At 38.7% G+C, this 22,106-nt stretch overlaps 3 protein-coding genes across 5 annotated transcripts in view; all 3 read left to right on the top strand.

Annotated features, from left to right (window-relative positions):
- apex2 (APEX nuclease (apurinic/apyrimidinic endonuclease) 2) overlaps positions 1-133 on the top strand; it is a 5,764-nt gene extending 5,631 nt beyond the window's left edge. The window contains 1 exon segment of the mRNA XM_063463968.1: positions 1-133. This exon segment is cut by the window's left edge and continues 1,075 nt beyond it. Within this exon segment, the coding sequence (XP_063320038.1) occupies positions 1-23 (23 nt within the window). The 3' untranslated portion in view covers positions 24-133.
- A 1,373-nt stretch (positions 134-1,506) lies between these two features.
- LOC134618034 (sodium-coupled neutral amino acid transporter 3-like) lies at positions 1,507-17,188 on the top strand. Of its 2 annotated transcripts, none has more exons than XM_063463211.1 (16): positions 1,507-1,626; positions 5,735-5,801; positions 5,956-6,046; positions 6,146-6,261; positions 7,293-7,366; positions 7,455-7,547; positions 7,657-7,738; positions 7,851-7,933; positions 8,150-8,208; positions 8,296-8,430; positions 8,637-8,716; positions 8,811-8,911; positions 9,059-9,183; positions 14,226-14,370; positions 15,293-15,396; positions 15,514-17,188. In XM_063463211.1, exons 2-16 carry the CDS (start codon positions 5,761-5,763, stop codon positions 15,616-15,618), a joined length of 1,434 nt encoding a protein of 477 aa, XP_063319281.1. In that variant the 5' UTR covers positions 1,507-1,626; positions 5,735-5,760; the 3' UTR covers positions 15,619-17,188. The 2 variants fall into 2 exon arrangements, with proteins under 2 accessions (XP_063319281.1, XP_063319280.1); XM_063463210.1 differs by lacking the exon at positions 1,507-1,626 and adding an exon at positions 3,595-3,755.
- A 214-nt stretch (positions 17,189-17,402) lies between these two features.
- On the top strand, positions 17,403-22,041 carry LOC134618126 (actin nucleation-promoting factor WAS-like). Of its 2 annotated transcripts, none has more exons than XM_063463411.1 (11): positions 17,403-17,613; positions 18,374-18,514; positions 18,606-18,692; positions 18,830-18,926; positions 19,273-19,302; positions 19,392-19,427; positions 19,536-19,731; positions 19,848-20,026; positions 20,152-20,738; positions 20,875-20,986; positions 21,809-22,041. In XM_063463411.1, exons 1-11 carry the CDS (start codon positions 17,512-17,514, stop codon positions 21,865-21,867), a joined length of 1,626 nt encoding a protein of 541 aa, XP_063319481.1. In that variant the 5' UTR covers positions 17,403-17,511; the 3' UTR covers positions 21,868-22,041. The 2 variants fall into 2 exon arrangements, with proteins under 2 accessions (XP_063319481.1, XP_063319482.1); XM_063463412.1 differs by having other exon boundaries at positions 17,502-17,606.
- Positions 22,042-22,106: the final 65 nt, after the last annotated feature.

Here is a 22,106-nt window from a genome sequence, read left to right as displayed (position 1 = left end):
CATGGGTTGACAAAGCAAAGTGACATGTTTACATTAAGGTCCATCAGTTTCAGCATAAACAATTGTTTTAACATTGCTTCATAGTTGTATGTTGTAGTTGTTGTATTTTTCTTTTTCATATCAAAATAATAAAACACAGTAGTTTTATATTACTTTGAATTTGGTTCCATTTGTTCTAAATGCTGAAATAAGTGAGCAGATTAGATTTGTTGATTAAAGGTTCTGCTCATTCATATTCACTTGGTCAGCGAAACATTTGGGGTAATCAGATGTTTTCCTCCTTTTAGGCTGGGTCTTTCAGGAGTCACCACAGTAGCTCTTTTGCCTCCATCTCACCCTATTCCTAGCAAGCTCTTCTAACAGCACAGTCCTATGTCTCTCTTGCTATCTCTGAACACTCCTTCCCCCACTGTTCCTCTTCTATCTTTGGCCATTGGCACCCAGCTGGTCAACAGCACTGTTATGGTAATGTTGTGGAAGTCTTATTGATGATCCACATCTTGGGTATGGCAAAAATCTTACGCTGGATGCACTTCCTGACGCAACCCTTCCCACTTATCCAGGCGTGGGACTGGCACGATGGGTGTGCTGACTCTGGCTTATGGCTTCTCATGGCTGGGTTTGTCGCTTTTCAAACAAAAATGTTAAGTATTTTTAAGCTTCAGCTTCAACAATTTCAGGACTATTAACTTTCCTTCCTTATATATTATTACAAAAATAATTCTACTACTGCTTTTTGTTTTGTCTTTTTTACAGTTTGTTGCACCAAACAAACTATTAGAGCACATTACCTTTGGGCTAAAGGAACTTTTACCTTTTTTGTATTAATTAATTAATGAAAGACGAAAGTCGTAGTCCGACAGCTTGAGACAGGCCTGTGTATAAACACCATTTTAGTTTCTGTGTCACATAATATGTATGCGTTTATAATTTTTTGTGCACTTAGGTTGGTGGTTAGCATTGTTACCTCACAGCAAGAAGGTCCTGGATTCAAATTCAGGCTGGGGTCTTTCTGTGTGAAGTTTGCATGTTCTCCAGATCTCTTTACCTTCCCCTGACTCTGACTCTCCTAACGTTAAAAAATATGTTTATACCCACTAGATGGCAACAGTAGTGAGTAGATGCATTGCTGAAATGAAATGAAATGTAACTTTCCACAGAAGCACGTGTTATTCACACTACCAGCTGCATGACTGTATTACAACAACTGTTATGCAGGCCAGGAATTGGAGTATTTAAATTGGTATCAGATGTATTTTTGCCCCCAGTTTTAGGGTTCACAGTAGAAATATTACTTCAATATGGCAAACCATTCCATAGGTTTTAAAAAAAAAGAAGTAGAACAGAAAGTATCAATCTTGCCAATGTCCAAATGCTACATAAAGTAACAGCACGTACCCTTATCAGTGTGGGAGTGCCTTGGCTTCTGAGAAGAGGAAATTTCTTTACGCGCGCATTTGCAATGTCCCTCCTTCCCCCATTTTTTTCCCTCTGCTCTTAGAGCCAAAGAGGAGCTCATGACCCTGTGAAAAGCTGCTTTTGGACTTGAACCAACTAAGTTTGAACTTTTATCCTGTTACTTTTTTCTGGACAGAATACATTCATCTTCTTTCTGACTGTAATTAGGTGAGTACAAAGACTGGAGACGTGAGCTGCACGACTTCCCATTCTAAGACGGCAAAAGATGTCTAGCAAATTGCTGTTACAGCTACTGGTGACTACTAGTGTTCATTACAGAAACAAGAAAACAAAGAACATTTGCGCATTTCTGCTTTAACCCTTCAGATGAGGTTGTATCTCTATTGTCATCTGCGCACATGTTGGTCGTTGTCACAGCACAGAGGAAATTTAAATGACTAGATGAAATGAGAGATCATCTCGGCTGCAGATGCTTGCTTGACTTTTTGTTCCAAGAAACATAAAGTTAAATGCTCAGGGCATGATTTTACCAGCACAGAATGTCACCTCACGGAGCATTTTCTACATCAGATATGATAGTTGCCTAGAATAGTTGCTCCGTCCACTACAAATTTGTACACAAATTCATTGCTTTCTTTTACTGTTCTGACCTGTTCTGATCTTCTAACCAGCTCTTTACTCTAAAAAGTAGTGACCTTGTCTTTTTTTATCCAGCTTTCTTAATATGCAAAAAACAAGTCATTCAGAGATGTTAAAACAAAGCTGTGTGCATCATCAGAAGATATGAACTTATATAACAGATATGTTCCAACATGTGTGTGTCATGGTGAGATAAAGGAATGTGGGTGTTTTCTTCATGTGCAGCTAAAGCTTACATGCCACTTACGTTGAATCTTATCAACCAACCGAAACAATTCTTAGAAGGAGATGACATTTTAGTTCTGGTAACACCTAGACCACATTCAAAATATGTTTACATTACTTCATTTAGGTGACATAGAGTGCTTAACAAATGTATTAGACTGCCTGTCATAAAAACACTTTTTAGAAATCTCTCAAAAAACTCCTTAAAACTAAAAAGTTATTGTGCTATTTATCAAGCATATAACAAACTGAATTCACATTTTTAGACCCAAATTTGAGCCGGCACATTGGACTTCTCTGAAAGTCTGAAATTAATCGAGCATTCAACCAAGCAAGCAATATTAAACCACAGAATTTTATCTCTTCGGGAATGTGAAAAAATAACTGCAGTTTGGCATTTTTACTAAAAAAAAAAAAAAAATCAACAAAAAAAATGGCATACTACTTTTCAGCTGTTTTGTAAAACAGTGAAATTTGAAAATTCACTAATAACAGCAACAATGGAATTTTAGCATTAAATATATGATTTAGATCTTAGAGCTTGTGCATACAGGTGGATTGACACATTACAGAAACACATTTTTCTTTACATTTTTGTTTAGGTTAGCTTTCTTATGAACCTTCCATTTGGTGGTGATCCAGTACATTTGCTGATCACTGCATATATGTATAAATGACAGGGATGTCTTCTGTTATTGATGAAAGTGAAAATATTCGCCTTTCTGAAGTGTTTGAAGTTTGTGAGAACCTCTGAAAGATCTGTAAATGTGTCATGTTTTAATGACGTGCTCTTTTCCAGTGTAACGCTTGAATTCAGGTCTCAGGGTTTGTTTTCAATCAAGCGCACACACAACAAATCCACTCTTAAGCACCTCCACATGTGATCAGTCTTAAATAAGCACTTATCTCCTAAGCTAATTACAATCTGCATGACTTCCAGAGGGGAGGAAAACTGTTAGTGAATATCTGTTAAAGCTATAATAAAACCCATCAGAGATGACACCCACCTTTCTGCTTGCATACTCTGCAATGACACGGCTGATCTTTTGTTTAAAGACCAGAAGCCCTTCTGAATAATGAGTATGTGGGATTAGTGGAAGGTTTGAAGTACTGACTTTCCGTGAAATCCACATGTGATTTATTGCCTTGTTATACCCAGTATTGTTCACACCTTTCCACTGCAACCACCTGGTGAGAGGATCCCTACAAAGCCTCTCCAACGTCAGCACTACCTGTGTTGCTGGTTTAACAAAGGGTTAAGTATGGGTGTTCCCATTTCCTGCAGCTCTCCCTCCCAGCCTCACTAATCTCTCTCACTCTCTCCTCTCCTTACTACCAAGAAGATTTGGTGAGACTCCTAGGAACAAAGCTACATAGAAACACTAGAAGTCTGAAAATTGAATGAATCTACACAAGGATTTATTCTGTTAATATTCAGAAAAGAAACCTAGCTTTCTTTGGGAATCGCAAGGGTGAGTTACAACAAAAATACGTGTCCTTTAAGTCAGTTCCTTGTACATGTTGAACAGAAGGGAAGGGCTAACTGTCAATAGTGAGCTGGTCTTGCATCAGACAAAAGCCATGTGGTAGCGCTGCTGGATACTAAGATACAGTAATATATATGTATGATCATGTTTAACTTGATATGTTTTGATTTTTCTCATTGTAAAGGTTGTCCATAGATGGTTTCATGTATCAGTTAAACATATTTAGTAATTACTAAAAAATGAACTCCCTGCAGAGGAGAAGCTTGGGTGTAAAATAAAAATAAGGACAAAATCTCAGAAGTATTTTTTTCTTGTTATAAGCTTTTTCCCCACTCTGTGGAAAAGCTGCTCTGAGGGCCAGTGAAAACTGAAACGTGGAACAAGCAGCTGGTGCGCTGGGTTTCACTCAATCTTTTGCAACAAGGCTTGTTGCAATAAAAAAAAAAGTTTTTAAAATTTGAGTTAAAAATGTCTTTTTGTGGTAAGTCATGAACTAATTTAGACAAATTTTTGTTAAGTGAAGATACCAGAAATTGAACAGCTGGTTTCCCCCACCGTTTGAAAGCTTGTCCCTGACATTTAGTCGTTGCTTTGTTGGTTGTGTGTGTTGGCTATGGGCCATGGGAAAGTTAGTGGGTATGTGGCTAAAGAAAGTTGCTCAAACCAAAGCTGACTTGAGGCCAATGTGCAGGGAAAAGGCTACTCTGTATTTAGACTAAAAAGCACCATTTACACAGCAGTCCTTTGTTTATCTCAGTTGCCCACTGCTATCAAGCTCAGAGGTGTATGGTTTATTACACGTCTACAGGCCTTTTCAGTGCTGAGCGTAGGACATGTGAAATTCCAGTTTTGTGTGAAACTCTTAAGGAATGGCAAAATGTAGCGCAAGACTGACCTTAGGGGTCAGATGTGAAAACCCTGAGGGCAGTTTGGCTGAAAGAGAGGAGAAGTATCTCATGACCCTGTGGCAGGAGCACAGACCTACGCTCATTCCCAGTGCAGTGTCTCCATGCCAGCTTTGTGTGGCTCATGGCAGATTAGAGCAACATAAGTCCTACAACAACATTTGTTATTTAAAGCCTTTAATTACACACAAGGATAAAATTGAATGGCGCCCTAAGTGAAAGCGCCAGTTTCCCGGGAATTTTATTTTGTGAATCAACTTAGCTGTCATTTATACTTTATCTATATATATTATGTAGGAAAGAGAACTCCAAATTAAGAGTTTAAATTTTTGTTTAGTTTTTCTTGTCCTTTGCAAGAACAACAATGTAGTCGTTTCTCTTTAAAAGTACATTCCCATGCAACTCCTTCATTCTCAGTTATTTTTGTTTTGTTTTTGTTTTTTTAAAGGAACCATATCTTCTCTCCAGAAAACGACCATACAATTAAACAACACCAACAAAGTCTGCTTTAGGAAGCCAGAAAAATGACAGTCATATATCTAAAGACTGAAATAGTACTACCCTTTTAAAACTGGCAAGAAGTACATATTCATTCTGGCCTCTTCTGAGGTACGAGAACTTGTTTACCTAAAGAGGACGAGGACATTTGAGCACCTTTCTCAGAATACCACTGTAATAATCTTCCGTTTATTGCCCTGAAGACCTAAGCCGCACCTTATTTAACTTCTCATAAATGTATAACAAGTCTTAATTATCCCGAGACACCCATCAAATTTAACAACTTCAACATAAATCATAGAAAATGTATGCGACACAATAAACAAAAATGTACAAAAGCGCACGACGAGGTCAACCTGCACATTTTTGTTTTTTCATAAATAATGGAAAGTTGAGAAGACTGGTGCATGGACCATGTTGGAATGTTATGTATGCAGAGTAAAAACAACTAGAGTTGTCATCATACCCTCTGCTAGCAAAAATATTTCCAAATTTAGGCAAATACTTTTTAAGTGAATATGTCTATTTAAAAGTCTGAAAACTGCTCTTCTTTTATTTCAGCAATTACATCAACCAACCCAACCAAAATGGAGCTTCAGAAGATGAATGGACACAGCAAAGAAGATGGGTAAGACTTAGGGACTGATTGGGTGCATCTTATCACAGCAATCGGGTCAAATTTCAACTCAGGGAGATTCTAAATTTCATCTACGAAATGTGAGTGTTTTACAGCTTTTTAAGCTTGTTCTACTTCCTAGTTTTAGCCCACTTTTAATCTTTAGTTGCAGGTTTGATCCAATTGATGCCTTGGCCGAGCAGGAGGAGTTTCTCCCACATAAACCTGGTGCAAAGAAAGAAACCCACTTTACAGATGTGAGTGCTTGTTTGTTTTAGTAAACTGAAATACAATAAATACTATGTAATTTCTGTCTATGAACTCAAATGGCATCCTCTGTTGTCCTCTTGCTGCAGTTCGAGGGAAAGACTTCGTTTGGCATGTCCATCTTTAACCTCAGTAATGCCATAATGGGCAGTGGGATCCTGGGACTGGCTTATGCAATGTCCAACACAGGGATCTTGCTTTTTATGTGAGTCTCCAAGCCAAACAGAAAACCCCAGTTTTGGCTGAACTTTGTGCCCTCTGTCACTATGCATGCCTCTGTGTGTGTGTGTGTGTGTGTGTGTGTGTGTGTGTTTCCACTCATATAGGAGAATGTATTTGCTCACACTGATGTGCTGAAATTGTGTCTTTCTCTTTTTTGCAAACTGAATTACAGCAGATTGATTTCAGCTTCTTGTAATTTATATTTAGTAACTGGGTAAAGTAGAATGTGTGCTCTCCTAGAGGCTACAGCAGGGCTGTTTATCATGTGAGCATTTGGGCATATAAACTATAGACTGACACAGCTAAGGTTTCTGCAAACTGAAGTCGTTTTGTTTAGTCTACTTTTCAAAGGACTGAGAGTTAATAGTTTTTCTTAGAAGCTTACGGTCTTTGCTTTTCTGTTATTTTAAAGATCATTTTTGTTCCTTTTCTGTAGAGAATAGTTTCTTTGTTTTCTATTCAAACTGTGTTTATCTTTCATGGTAAGGTCACAGTTTGCAATAGTAGATACAGATGGGATATATTTAATAGAGGGTCCTTATAAGGCCAGAAGTAGAGCCTCACCAATGTGTATCATCTTGTTCTTTGTGTTTATTTGTGTTTGGGCAGGTTTGTGTGATGGCAAGGGGATAACTGATGTTTCTGTCCGTGACCTATCGGTGTACACCAACAGCTACATACAACTTCTAATGTGCAAACTGTGATCTGTCAGATTGTACATTAGAGCTCATGCACACGCGGCTTCTCTAAATCAGACTTGAGTGGTTAAATATAGACCCCACTGATCAGATCCAAGACACGCCTGGTTGGATCAGACCTGTGCTATGTGGCAGGGGGGAAGGGAGGTAACGGCTGACTGGAGAGCCAGTCTCTCAAAGCCAAACTCTCTTGTGTGAGTGGGGGGGGAAAAAACAACTAAAAAACAAAATGACAACAATCACAATAACTTCAGAGTAACAGAATAGTTTTGTGAATATGTTTTTTAAAAGAATGTAAATGTCTTATGTGTTTCAGAATCCTGTTGGTCTGCATTGCTCTTCTGTCTGCATATTCAATTCATCTTCTGCTAAAAAGTGCTGGAGTTGTTGGTAAGGCAGAGAATTACCAAGCATGTAGCCACAGAGCAATTTGTATGTTCATAGCTTGAACGCATACACAGAGTTTATGTGTTTTCAGGCATCCGGGCTTATGAGCAGCTTGGATATCGGGCTTTTGGCCACCCAGGGAAAATGCTGGCTGCCGTCATCATAACAGTACATAATATTGGAGGTAATGTCATCAATTTTCCTTCCATTTCATTTACCTCTGACGCTGGTCATAAAACTACATATAAATATAAATATGAACGCAAAATAAGTTTGTTTTGGTTTCTTTTCAGCTATGTCAAGCTATCTCTTCATCGTAAAGTCTGAGCTCCCACTGGTTATTCAAGCTTTCTGCGGTAAACAGGAGAACACGGGGTGAGTGTGAAAGCAATTTTCTAACTTAGAGTCACATAAATCAGTTTCATTTTTGTTTAGGAACACACTAATTTTATTTTTTTTTACATCTGTTCTTTTGGCTGTCTCTTAGAGAGTGGTTCTTGAATGGAAACTACTTGATCATCATAGTTAGTGTTCTCATCATCCTTCCTCTAGCACTCATGAAACACCTTGGTATGTTTTTCATTCTGTTGCACATTTTCTTTTTTTTGTAGTTATTAGTATTACTACTCATCCTCCCCTACTTGCATCATGTTTACACTATCCTTTGTTCTGCCTTGTTTTCATATCCTGCATTGATTAAATTAAAGTAACATTATTGCCTCCTTTTCTCTCTCTACTGTCTAAGACCATAAATAACGTTAACATTCTGCTGTTATTGCGATCCAGGTTACCTTGGCTATACCAGCGGTTTCTCGCTCTCCTGTATGGTGTTTTTTCTCATTTCGGTGAGATATTAAAGATACATACAATATAACCCACCGCGCTTCCGTTAAATATTTGTCTTTGATTAAGCTATGAGCATGTCTCCCCAGGTGATATACAAGAAATTCAACATCCCATGTCCACTGGCAGATGATCATCATAACAAAACTGCTGCTGACCATTACAGTGTTGATTCTACAGCAGATGGCTTCTGTGATTCCAAGCTATTTACCATGAACCCACAGGTTAGTGAACAAACATTTTCACGGTGCCTGTGCCTAGTTTCCTGCTGTGTCATGTGTATTTTTATTTAATGATTTGCACAGCAAGCTATATTTTTTGCACTGGAGTGTATTAAGTCAACAAAACTAAGGTGTGTTATGTCAACAGCAGCGTTAAGAATATAGCAACCATAACTGTGTTACTGACCTTTGCTGTGTTTTGGCTGTAGACAGCATACACCATCCCAATTTTGGCTTTTGCCTTTGTCTGCCACCCAGAAGTGCTACCAATCTACACTGAGCTCCGAAAGTAAGTTTTAATTTTTAATATTTGTTTTTTACTGCTTCACACTGTAAATTTTTAAGACAAATTATTGTAATTTATCTGTTTTGTTTTACTCTAGTGCCACCAAGAAACGCATGCAGAATGTTGCTAACATCTCCATCCTGGCCATGTTTGTCATGTACCTGCTGACAGCTCTTTTTGGTTACCTCACTTTTTATGGTAAGATGTGACCTTTCACGGCTATACAAGTGAATAGTCACTTTGTTATTCTGCTTTGAAGTGTTGTGAGATTTAACTTACAGTATTGTGAAAGAAGGAAACCACGCAAGATACTGTATGTAAAAGGCTGTCTGCTTCTCTGTCTAGGCGCTGTGGAGTCAGAGCTGTTACACACCTATATTCGCGTGGACCCACTGGATGTCTTGATCCTCTGTGTACGTCTGGCTGTGCTTGTAGCTGTAACTCTGACTGTTCCTGTGGTTCTCTTCCCGGTAAGACATCAGTGATATTAGTTAAAAATAATAATTGCATATAAGAGAAGTAGAAGAACGTTTATACAAGATGTTGTTTAAAGGCACATGTACCATGAGAGCGAAAGGCTTAACTTTCCACATTCTTTCCATATGCTTTCATATGATGCTATAGGGACATTAAAGTGGGTGTGACTGTGGGTCCACATATAAAAATGTGTAATGGCATGACTGACAAATTTGTAGCCAATGAGTGTTCAACTTCACAGATAGATAGATAATCCTCCATTTTGAAACCCTGTCTGAATAAGATTTACTTTTTTTTTAAATTCAATATGACCATAATGAGTGACTGAGCCCAAAAAGTGAACCGGGAAGTTTTTACACAGGTCAAGATAGAAATTTTCCCATAGACTACTATAGGACTGTCTTTTGCAGCCACATATATCGCCATCTGGTGGCCTTCAGATCAGAAATTAGCTTAAAGCACTTCTGCAAAATATGTTTCTTTTTTTATCCTAGAAGCTACATCTGTATTTTATACTATCTATATATGTGGCTAGGTAGTTGCTAGGTAACATGATAAGTTTTACCTGTATGTCAGGTTTGGCTGTTCAGCTCTTGATCATGTCAGATTAGGTGGTGACCAAAAAAACACAGACATATGCACATGCACACACAGAGAGATAGAGTTTTTGTGTATTATACAAAGATAAATGCAGTAATATAGATTTTAAAAATTGAATAAAACTAACAGAAGGGCAGCAATTAGTCTGGTAATTGACTATTTTCTACATTAGTTAATTGTTAAAGAAATATACAGACCATTGGCTAAGTAAAAACAAACAACAAACATAATCACCCTTGACATCTGAACGAACCTAAAGATATTACAGTGTAGCTATTTATTAAATCAATTTTCAAGTCTGTTGTCTATGTAACAGTTATAACTGGCATCATGTGAGTGAGGCAGAGTTGATTCATGATGGTTCCTTGTGTGAATAAATGATACTGACCTGAATATACTGGGCCCAGTATTGAGCCCAGTGGCACTCCAAGGCAACAGTTATTTTGAAGAATTTCATTTTTAAACTTATCTGTTAGATAGGCCTGAGAAAACTTTAATATTTTTGGAAAATTTTTACCCAGGTTCACACAGGTTAGAATTATGCTGCAAGTTCATAGTAAACACAAGGACACATACACTGTAAAATCTAATTAGTTCCCAGAACTCAAAAAAATTATGGAAACTCGTTGCCTCAAAAAAATTGAGTAAAGCTTAGCTAAAAATGACTAAGTTAGGACAACGTATTTATTTTGAGTACTCTCTACAAGCTCATTTGTTCCCAGAACTCAAAAAAATTGGATCAAGTTTACGTAAGATGACCAAGTTAGGGCAACTTACTCATTTTGAGTACACTGTACTCAAAATGTACACAGTCGTGTTAGTTCCCAGAACTCAAAAAAATTATGGAAACTCGTTGCCTCAAAAAAACTAAGTAAAGCTTACTTAGGATGACTGTTAGGACAACTTATACATTGCAAGTCTGCAGTATTAAGAATAACTTGATATTTCTGACTTTCTGACAATACCAATTGTTTACCTACTGACAAACATTTCAAGTTCAACTAAATGAAAAAACAATTTGTGGTACCATGAATATGATTAAAAATAATTAACAACAATTTTTGTAATGATGTTAAAATGAGCACAACTTTTATTTTCAAACACAACAAAGTACAACAGGACACTGGACACTGTTCTGCTGAATAAAAATTATATTGCCATCACTGTTATAATCTTACAATGAAACAAAGTCTCAGATGTAATTATTCTGAAAATAAGTTTAGGCCTACCACAAGTTTGTTTTGTACTTACATTATTTACATAATTAACATAAAATATTTGTTGTTCTGTCACAAGCGCAGTCTCTAATTTAAACAACACATTTGTTTTGCATTCCAACACAGGAGCTGCAATGTTGTAATATTTTAAGGATGCTTGTTTCCAGTCCAGGCGTTACTGCCTGAATGACTATCATGGATCGAGGTGATCCAAATGTAGGTGCAGAAGAAAGTCTTTAACTTCCCTTCAGTACAGTTGCAGTGGATGTGGGTTGGAGATGCAATGAGCTTGAACCTGCAGGCCACCATCTTCACTGACCACACCATCTGTGACGGAGGACTCATCTCTCCTGGTATCCTGCAACCAAACAATCATATTTTTTGGAACATGAACTTAATTGCTTTCTTAAAACATTTTTTTCTGCATTTGGTATAAAACAGACTCCAATTTAGACAATCTCAGGCTCCCTCCCCACCGGAGAGGTGACATTCAATGTCCCAAATTGTCAGTCTGGATAGCTGTGACCACCACGCAACACACAATATTGTCATGAAAGCATCATTTTAAAAAGGGCTATGCAAACATGGGCAATAACTTTCATTCTAATGATGTGCAAAATAATTTGGGCACAAAACAAATTTTGCTGTTAGAAAACTTGCAGACTTCACTATATACAGTGTAGACCCTCTAAACTAAGTTTGGGGGATGTGATCTTTCAAGAAATGCAGACCAAACTGTTGTTGTTTGTTTACTTACACAGCATGTCTTGTAGAATTAACTGGAGTCACAGCAACAGCTTAGTGCAGTCATATCTCAAGTCTAATGACAGAAGACAGGAAAAGACTTCCCCAAACCAAAGCACAAACAAAACAATAAGTAAAACAGGCTGATCTAAAGTATGATTAAAGTTCAGCCTGATTAATATAAATGTCACTGACAGTTGCTAATATATTGGAAAACCAAAATACTTACCACTGAGTTGATGTCTTCCTGTCCAACAACAGGAGTGCTGGTCCCGAGCCTCAAAGACAGTAAGAAGCAAGCAGAGGGAGAAAAAACAGAACATTTTTCAGAAACTGATTTGATCCTTAATGGCTGTGCAATCACTGCAACATGGAGTTCGCTTATGTTGTTAAATAAAGGCTAGATTTGACATTAATAGATGCCACAGATGTTCTAAAGCTGCCACAAAGCATGAAAACGTCGGAGCATTTTTGCAAATATGTGATGTCTTGATAAATCGAGCAGATATTTGAAATTCACACAGCTACATTCTCACCTGAAAATATCTTAAAAGTTTATTTTGTGACCTAGAAAAAGTAATAAGTTTTTTAGCCGCGCTCCTCCGCCATTGCCGCGCTTACAAGTGCGCACAGGCTCCGACAACCGTGGCCGACAAATGCGATCCTCCTTTTCCACAGACTACCCTTTCTGGGTCACAAAATAAACTTTTAAGATATTTTCAGGCGAGAATGTAGCTGTGTAATGCTCAAATATCTACTTAATTTATCAAAATATCACATATTTGCAAAAGTGCTTCCACGTTTTCGGAGAGCTCTGTTATCCACCCCCCACACCTATCCCACCCCTAACGGCTGCACCTCCCAAAGAATTTTGTCTGGGCTCTTATCTCACTAATTTATTTCAAACAATCAACAAAAAAATTCACCGACATAGTTTTATGTAAGGTTTTTAAGGCTGTGGTGTTAATTTTTAAGTAACATGAGCCCCAGCAGCAGCAGCAACGCTAGGCTAACACTAACTAGCTAGCAAGATTATAAACCTGGTGCTAAACTAAGAGAAGCCACAAAATCAGTTTGAATAAGAGTAAACATTTACTCACCAAGTCAGTAAAGATCCACAGCAATGACAACAATAATATCTCCAGGTTTGCTCAACATATTCCATAACAAATGCTGGTGCCATGAACATGCGGACTGATCCGGGAGGGAGGAGGACGGTAGTCACGTGGCATTTTCAAAACACATCTTTCATCCTTCCGCCCAGAGAAGCAAAACTTCCAGCTTACTTAGTTTTTCTAAGTTAGGACAACTCAAATTAATCGAGTTTATCAGCATTTTTGCATAAAAAGTACTGGTAACTTATTTAAATTGAGTTCTAATAACAAATTGATAAAAATTGAGTTCAGCCTATTTAATATTTTTAATTAAACACAATATTACATTTTACAGTGTAGCATTAAGCAGTCTATAGTCCTAACTTCTATATTGCTTCCTAACAGTGTTCCTATCTCAGCCATAAAATCCTAACATCACAAATCAATAACTGCTAATGAGGACTCTACATCACATAACTGGCTCTGCCAAATGAAAATAATTAATGTACTGAAAAAGTTTGACTCTTTCAGTGCTGTGCCACAGTGAAAGGATGAAACTCAAGGCAACTCTTTCACTTTCAGTAGTGTATTGACTATAAGGCCTTTTTTTTTTTTTAACTTAACCTTCTTTAACTAATTTAAGAAGTATTAATAGTTGACTGTTTGACAGACAATTTTTAAATGGAATAAACATTTTAGTAGGAATTTTAAGAATGCACTGTGTAAGCCCTTTAGAGTTAAATTATAGAGACTGACATAGTAGAGAGCTAAATGAAGGGAGGGTGACATCTTTGAAGCCTTTGCTTAAGGATTGTGACCAGGATCAGCTACTGTACAGCTACAGCTTGCTAGTTAACACGTTGTATTATTATTTTTTAACTACGTAAAAACCATACTGCAAAAATGGTAAGTTGTGGTTTAAACAGGGAACTACTGTGACCAACGAGCCTGCTTTTGTTGTGAGCTCTAAAGGTAATGCCAAGTTTTTTCACAAAAACATGCTAGCTGGTTCTAGTTTAAAGGTTAAGCTAGCTTAATACTAAATATACAAATATGAAAGTAGTATCCAGCTGAGCATATTTCATCCACCCTTTAACTATTTGTTAAAGAGGTAGAAAAATGCTTCTGAATGTCCCTCTTTAACCTGAAACTTTAAACTATGTTAAGGTCTCGATTTTCAACATAATAAACTATTTTTTTTAGCAAATGTGAGAAAACACCCATTAAAAGATTGGATAAAGTTGACTTTACCCAACAGCTTCTTAACAGCTGTTCATTTAATACTACTTAAAGCAATGAACCTAGATCAGGTTTAAAACATTATAGGTCTTAATATTTGTCATCTGATCTTATTCTTCATTTTCTTACTGATGTCTGCAGATCCGCAAGGCCTTGCTTCAGATCTTTTTCGCTGACAAGCCTTTCCACTGGGTTAGACACATTGGCATTGCCTTTGGTCTCCTCGTCGTGGTCAATCTTCTTGTTATCCTGGTGCCCTCCATCCGTGACATCTTTGGCATTATTGGTATGTTTACACAGCAAAAATGCAGCTGTTCAGTTCCGAAATTGGGGCTATTCTTGACTCTATATGGGATTTTTTTTTTTTTTACAAGCTTCGGTTAAAATCATAAATCTCTAAGTTCATGATAATACAAATAGAAAAGATATGTATATATGGATCATTTGGAAGAATTGCGAGAAGAAAGCCTCTTCTTTCTAAAGAACATAACATGACATGCATCGGAACAAATGACTCCTGGAACAATGTCCTTTAGACGGATGAGATTAAAATGGAGATATCTGGCCATAATGCACAGTGCCGTATTTAAAAAACAAAAAAACAGCATATTAGCACAAATACCTCATACCAACTATCAAGCATGGTGGTGGAGCGGTGATGATTTGGGCTTGCAGCCATAGAACCTGTGCACCTTCCAGTCACTGAGCCAACCATGAACTTCTCTGTATGCCAGAGAATTCTGGAATCAAATATGAGGCCATCTGTCTGACAAATAAGGCTTGGCCCAAATTGGCTCATGCAACACGACAGTGATTCCAAACACACCGGGAAATCTACAGCCGAAATAACTGAAATGGCCCAGTCAAAGTGCAGACCTCAACCCATCTAAAATATGGTGGCAGGACATGTGCATAAATAAATGCCTACTAACCTCAGTGAAATTAAACAACATAGTGTACATAGAGCATAATTAGTTTTTTTACAGGACTTCATAGTCTACATTCAAACTTACCTTTTCATATTACTGTAACAGATGTCATTGTCCTTTTATTCGTGGCTGTTTGATGAACAAAAATGTGTTTTATGGTTGAGTATAAAAAAGTTTAATAAAATATTTTTATTATACTGACTAGATCATCTGTAAATCATGCTATGAATTATTTCTAATAAATAAACTCACTTATTTATTCTGTGCTATCATCTACAGGAGCCACATCCGCCCCCAGCCTCATTTTCATCCTACCCGCAATTTTCTATATCCGAATTGTTCCTGAAGACCAGGAACCCCTGCGGTCAAGATCTAAGATTCAGGTATATCCTTCCTCTATCAAAGATGGTATTAACTGTTCTTGGTCATGTAAATCTCCATATATTAGCTTTTATCTGTTCTTAATACACATGTTGTTTTCTTATCCTTTATTACTGCAGGCTGCGTGCTTTGCTGCATTGGGATTTATCTTCATGGTCATGAGTTTGTCATTTATTATCATTGACTGGGTGACTGGAGAGAGTCGAAGTGTAGGTGGGCACTAGCTGCTATAACTAAACAGAGGTACTGCACACAGAACGTCAACCAAAGCCCTCTTTTTCATTAAATTAGCCCCATCTTCTCATCCAAAGCCAAACTAGAAAGTTTGACTACACAAGATGAAGGATAATGTGAAGAGCCTTCGCCTACATCAAAAAAAACAGGAAAGTGTTTTTACATGTGATGGAGCAGACGATATGTCCTGTACTGGAGGAGAGAACACAAATGTATGAAAATACAAAGCAAAGTGTTCTGCCTCGATCAGTCCTGTCACAGCTCAAACTAAGGATTTTGTTTGGGGTCATTTGTAGATTTGCAGCAAACGCTTTGAATGAGAAAAAAAGTGGAAATTCCGTTTTTGGATGTGGACAGTTCCTTGGAATTGCTCAGTCAATGTCTACATTTCACAAATCTACTTTCCTACCATGTCAGATTTTACAGAACTTACATGTATTAGTTTTGTAAGGCAATATGTTCTTTGCCTGAGACATTTGTCAGCTACGGTTTACTTTTACTTTTATGACTGACAAATCTGCCATTTCCCCAAACTTTACCTTTTCAGCTAATTATGACCTTCGAGGGTTAGTCTGCAGTTCCACACAAACAACTGCTTATGATCAAAAATGTTTTCAGTGAATTTAACATGGATTCTAATCAATGCATTTAATGTGATATTTCATCCATTTAAAAAGAATTACTGTCACAATTGTGGTCATCTGAAGTTTCCCAGTGACCTAGCAAAATAAGGTGCAATTTATGGGATTTTTTTTGTTTTTTGCTGCTGTTCATGAAGGTCAAACAGACAGTCATGTGTGAGAGGTTTGTGAAAACCGAAACAAAGTTTTTATGTGAGCCTGAACATCCATAATTGCAAACCAAATAATCTATTTATTATGTCACATTGTGAAAGAGTGTTTCTTTTACTTTCTTTTTTTTAACATGCGTGGCAAAGACCAGTTAAAGATGTACATGAATTCATCCAGTGTTATAAATGCTGCGTATGTTTAATCAGTACCAGAAACTTTTCATTGTGTTCAATAATGGCTTCAAAGTGGACCTGTTATGCTTTTACTGTTTTTATCTCAGTCATATACTTAACTCTTACAAGGTGTGTGCTCATCTTAAACAAGTTTCAAGTACTGAGGTTAGCAAGTCCAAGTAATCCTGAGAGCAGAAAGCTCAGACTTCAGACTGCTCTAAATGCTCATTTCCTTATTTGTGACAGTTTTTAGCTGCTGGACCTTTATTTGCTGTTTGAAACACCTCCTGTTCAAAACCTCTGTTTGCAAAGGACAGTTTGTCAGAAAGAAGTCTGTTGAAAGGACTTTGGGTGCTCTGGACCATCTGAGGGCTTGCAATAAAGTCCACTAAGCATTATTTCAAATGAAGCATGCAAAGCTGTTCTAATAGACTGAAAATACGAAGCACAGTGGGTCCTCTTTAAGCAAGAATTAGTGAAGTCCTTTTTTTGTTTTTAAAATGTGACTAAGAGACCTGTTGACATTGTAATTCATCCTGTACATTTTTAAATTAATTTGAATGTTGTTAACTGTCAATAAAATGTGTTTTATTTGTACACAATCGTCTCTTTTTTTAAAAATTTGTACAAGAGGTCGCATAAACTCAGTGTATCTAAAATAACGTTACTTGAGGAGGAGAGATACAACATTGCACTTCCTCCTTCTGAAAATGGAAGTAACACGTTTGTGCTCTGGGTCTGAGCGAGAGAAGAAAAAATGTGGTCGTTCATTTCCGGCTTTGAGTTGATGTGTGCAAAGAAGAGAGAAGAGAAACTTCCTTGACTGTAGAGCTAACTATAGAGAGTATTCTGTTGCAAGGGCGCTTGTTCAAATGCCGTGCATACAGTAGTTTAGGATAACCGGTTTTATCACAGGACCATGAGTCGTGGATCTAAAACTAAAACAGAGAGCACTCAAAGCTTTCTGCTGAGCCCACAGGAGAATGAGAAGCTGGAGGAGCTGCTGGGCAGAAGGTGTGCTGTAAGTTCTTAGCTGACCCGGGAGGGGATTACCAACTGAAAGAATGTCGCTCTGCTTTATCTGTCTTGACTTGTATCCTTTTCGTTAAAAGCGTTTACCTTAAAAGAAGGCGGCGTACACTGGAGTACACATCATTCTAATTGATGCACAGTTTAACAATGGGTTGAGGACTGTTATACTTTTAACACAGTGTTGTTGTACCATCATTTTCTCAACTCTCTTTTGGCAGATTATTTTCTTAATACTTTTAGTCGCTTTGTTTTTGGTCCATTTGAAGGCCTGTCTTATTTTACTCTATATTTTTGAAATCTATTGATAGTTTATGTGAATTCAAGCGTTATTCGCTGACATTAGGTCATCAAAAAGTAGGTAGCTGTAACAGGAAATGGTGGCTGAACCAATTCTTCCTCTGCTGTCAGAATTAGTCACTATGCTCAGCTTTGGTCTTACAGTGGAAGTTGCCTTGTTCAGTTCTTGCTTTTGGCCTCTGAGGTAAACAATGGTGTTTACACTTGTGTGACCCCGCCATAATAACAAAACACTAGATGTGCACAAGCTACACATTTTATTTATGTAGAAGGCTGCATTGAAAAACTAGGAGCATCACAAACTTTAAGCCTTATCTGAACAAATGAAAGCAGATGAGGAAGTTTATTCTCGCCACAAAGCTGCAAATTTACATATGAACTGTAATAAAAAGCTCTCAAGTTTCCTATCAGCTCTGAGCTCTTTTCAATGTCTGTCTTGTCTATGTGTTCAGTCCATGGCCACCGCAGTCGCACAGCTGTTCATGGCTCTACCTAACAGTTCATCCATGTGGAGCTTGCAGCACACTGGGGTGGCCTGTTTCGTCAAAGACAACCCTCAGCGCTCCTATTTCATACGGATGTTTGATTTAAAGGTAACCCCCCACATAATGGGTCCCATATTAGATAGCTTAGATTAAGTTTCTAATCTCACAAGACTGACATATTAATTCACTCTTTTTACAGGTCGGGAGTATGGTTTGGGAGCAGGAGCTCTACAACCAAATTGTGTACTCAGCCCCAAAGCCATTCTTTCATACCTTTCCTGCTGATGTAAGCACATCCCCTGTTTTACCTCATCTTAAAGCTGTAATTATGATGTGATGTGGTGCAATTACTTCTGGTGTAATCATCACTATGGGTCAAAAATCATCAATCCTGATTCTGTGTGCGTTTGTTATACACTGTAGGACTGCCAGGTCGGACTGAACTTCTGTGATCAGCAGGAAGCAGACAGTTTCCAAACTGCTGTTCAGGAAAAAATCAACCAAAGAAACACCCGTCAAGGTCAGTGAGGCCACAGCCTTTCACTGCTTTGATGTCTCTTTTTAGAATTGGAAAGCAAAGAATACATTTGAAATATTATGGCTACCACTTACTCACAATTTATTTGTGTATAGATGGTTTGAGGTTAATATATATATTTGAGAAAGCACTGTGGGGAAAAAACAAACAAACATTAAAATCACACTAAATGAGGAAGTTTTTTATCAAGTACCCTATTCTAGTACTCTTAGAAAAAAAATCGCTTCCAGGCTGATACGTGATTATATATAAAACAACAAGTCGTTCATTTGTTTCAACGGTTGTGTGTGACGTTTATGCAAAATGGTTTCTCTCACCTCTCTCACAGACAAGAAACAGCGCCCCCCGCACACTAGTGGTAAGATGGCAAAAACTTCAAAACAGTATGCTGTGTAAACGTGGCAAACTGTAGTGCTACATATAATTTTCTGTTTTCTTTCACTGCAGACAGAGGTTCCCTGCCTCCACTCCCACCTGAAAAAGGTGTGCAACCGCTGTCTTTGCTGTGTACCTTTTACTATTGATACATAAAATGAAACATACTAGGAACATATTAACCAGTGAGCTAATCTGGACATCTTCCAAAAACAGGACCTAGTGGCCCTCCGTCTTTTCACATGGCCACAGTGGACATTCAAAACCCAGATATCCAGTCTTCACGTTACCGCTCGGTACCTACACCTGCTGCTGCCTCTGCTGCGACAGGCAAAGGAAAGAAGGACAAGAAGAAGAAGAAAAAGGGCCCCAAGCTCTCCAAAGCAGACATAGGAGCACCTAGTGGATTTAAGTGAGTGTATGACTCACTGAAAATTAAGTTTTGTCAGAGGTTTTAGAGCAATGTTCATAATTTGTTGTTTAAATTTAACTTCAATAAACGGTTTCCTTCTTCTTTCCTTCCATCAGGCATGTAAGTCATGTCGGGTGGGACCCTAACAACCTGGACCCTGACCTGATGCGGCTGCTGTCTCAAGCTGGCATTAGTGAAGCTGAAATGAGGGATGAAAAAACCTCCCAGCTCATCTATAATGTAATTGAACAGTCAGGAGGGATGGAGGCAGTCAAAAGGGAGGTGAACAGAGCAGGTTAGACTCTCACTGCCTCGTTTTTGACTCAGTTAACTATCTCACTGTTCCAAACAGGCTGATCTCGTTGTTAAACCATGGATGAGTTGTAATATATGTTTATACCTTCTTCCACTCAATTGTAGCTACAGGACCTCCACCTCCTCCACCTGGCAGACAGGGGCCCCTCCCTCCGCTACCAGGCTCTAGCCCCTCTGCTCCAACCCCTCCAGCCCAGCGAGGCCGTTCTGGCCCTCTGCCTCCCATTCCAGGTCATTCACAGCGAGCAGGCCCGCCTCCCCAGCCACCTCCTTCTCGTGGATCTTTACCACCCCCTCCTCCATCAAGCCGAAGCGGCCCTCCGCCACCCCCGCCATCACATGCTCCACCTCCTCCATCTTCAAGGTCTCCTCATGCTCCACCTCCCATGTCTTCCCACGGCGCTCCTCCTCCTCCACCACCAAGCCAGCGCTCCGCAGGTTTTCCACCTCCTCCTGTCCCGTCTACACCCAGCAGAGGGGTTGGTGGTGGAGGAGGAGGAGGAGGAGGAGGGGGCCCACCTCCTCCTCCTCCACCACCACCACCGCCACCTCCCCCAACTTCTGTTTCTTCAGATTTCCCTCCTCCTCCCATGTCTGGCGGTGCACCACGACCTACTTCCGCTTCCGTTGGTGGAGGAGACAGCAGAGGAGCTTTGCTGGATCAGATCATAATCGGGAAAAAACTGAGAAAAGTAAAGAAACTCTGCTTTCTCAAGAACATCTGTTACATAAGTCAAACGTCTTGATTTTCATGCTGCAACATGCCGAGATATTTGTAGAGCGTACTGACGTTTACATTTTGTCCTCCTGTGGTGCCGTGTATTACAGGTAACAGACGACCCTAATCCAGCTCCACCTGCATCAGCAGAGTCAGGTGAAGGCATTGTCGGTGCTCTCATGATGGTCATGCAGAAGAGAAGCAAAGTCATCCATTCCTCTGGTAAATATTACACTACCAGTAACATCTTTGTATATACACTCTGGTCTCCTTATTAGGTACACCTGTTCAGCTGCTTATTACTGCAAATATCTAATCACCCAATCTCATAGCACGAAATCACTGGGTTTAGGCATTCAGTAGGGCAAGACCACCTACTGAAGTTCAAACTGAGCATCAGAATAATGAAGAAAGGTGATTTAAGTGAGTGAACATGACATGGTTGTTGGTGCCGAATGGGCTGGTCGGAGTGTTTCATATTGATGTTTTCCCGCACAACCATCTCTGGTTCACGTACAATCGTCTGAGAAAGAAAATATCCAGAAGTTATTTGGATGAACTGCTGGATAGCAGGAGCAAACCTCTGGGCAAACATGTCTTGTTAAAGTTAGAGGAGAATGGCCAGACTGCTTTGAGCTGTTAGGAAGGCAGCAGTAACAGAAATACTCACTAGTTGCAATCAAGGTAGGAGCATCTCTGAACACATCCAATCTTGAAGAAGAAGACCCCACTAGGCATCACTTCCCAGGCTGTGATCTCATTCCAATAGCTCACCTTTGCAATGTGTTGGAACAGGAGATTTGCATCATGGATGTGAAGCTGACAAATCTGCAGGAACTGTATGATGCTATCATGCAAATATGGATCAAAATCTCTGTGAAATCTTTCCAGTAACTTGCTGAAAAACTAAAGCAGTTCTGAAGGAAAAAAGGGGGTCCAAACCAGTACGAGCTAGGTGTACCTAATAAAGTGGTGCGTGAGTGTATGCATCCATGAGTTAAACTGTCAGCGCTACAAACACTTTATATTTGTTCTGTCTTTCAGATGAAAGTGAAGATGACGGTGGGGATGACGATGATGATGACGATGAATGGGATGACTGATCTAGCTGTTCTTGTTTTTTGTGAATTTTCCACTTGCTTGAGTTCTGATGTTTGTTTTAACCCCATGAACTGTTACACTGTTACATGCGATGATCTGTTACAGGTTCGTTAACTGCAAACTGGAGTATAGCTTGGATATGTGATAAAGTACTGTTTGTAGAGGATTTGCAAAAAAATGAAATAAAATTAAACAAATATTTCAAAATGAAAGATCGAAAGGAACAAATTGATGAGAATTC

Source organism: Pelmatolapia mariae, linkage group LG20 (assembly GCF_036321145.2).
Source record: "Pelmatolapia mariae isolate MD_Pm_ZW linkage group LG20, Pm_UMD_F_2, whole genome shotgun sequence".
In the NCBI taxonomy this organism is placed as follows: domain Eukaryota; kingdom Metazoa; phylum Chordata; class Actinopteri; order Cichliformes; family Cichlidae; genus Pelmatolapia; species Pelmatolapia mariae.
This window is presented reverse-complemented; position numbering and strand designations above follow the sequence as displayed.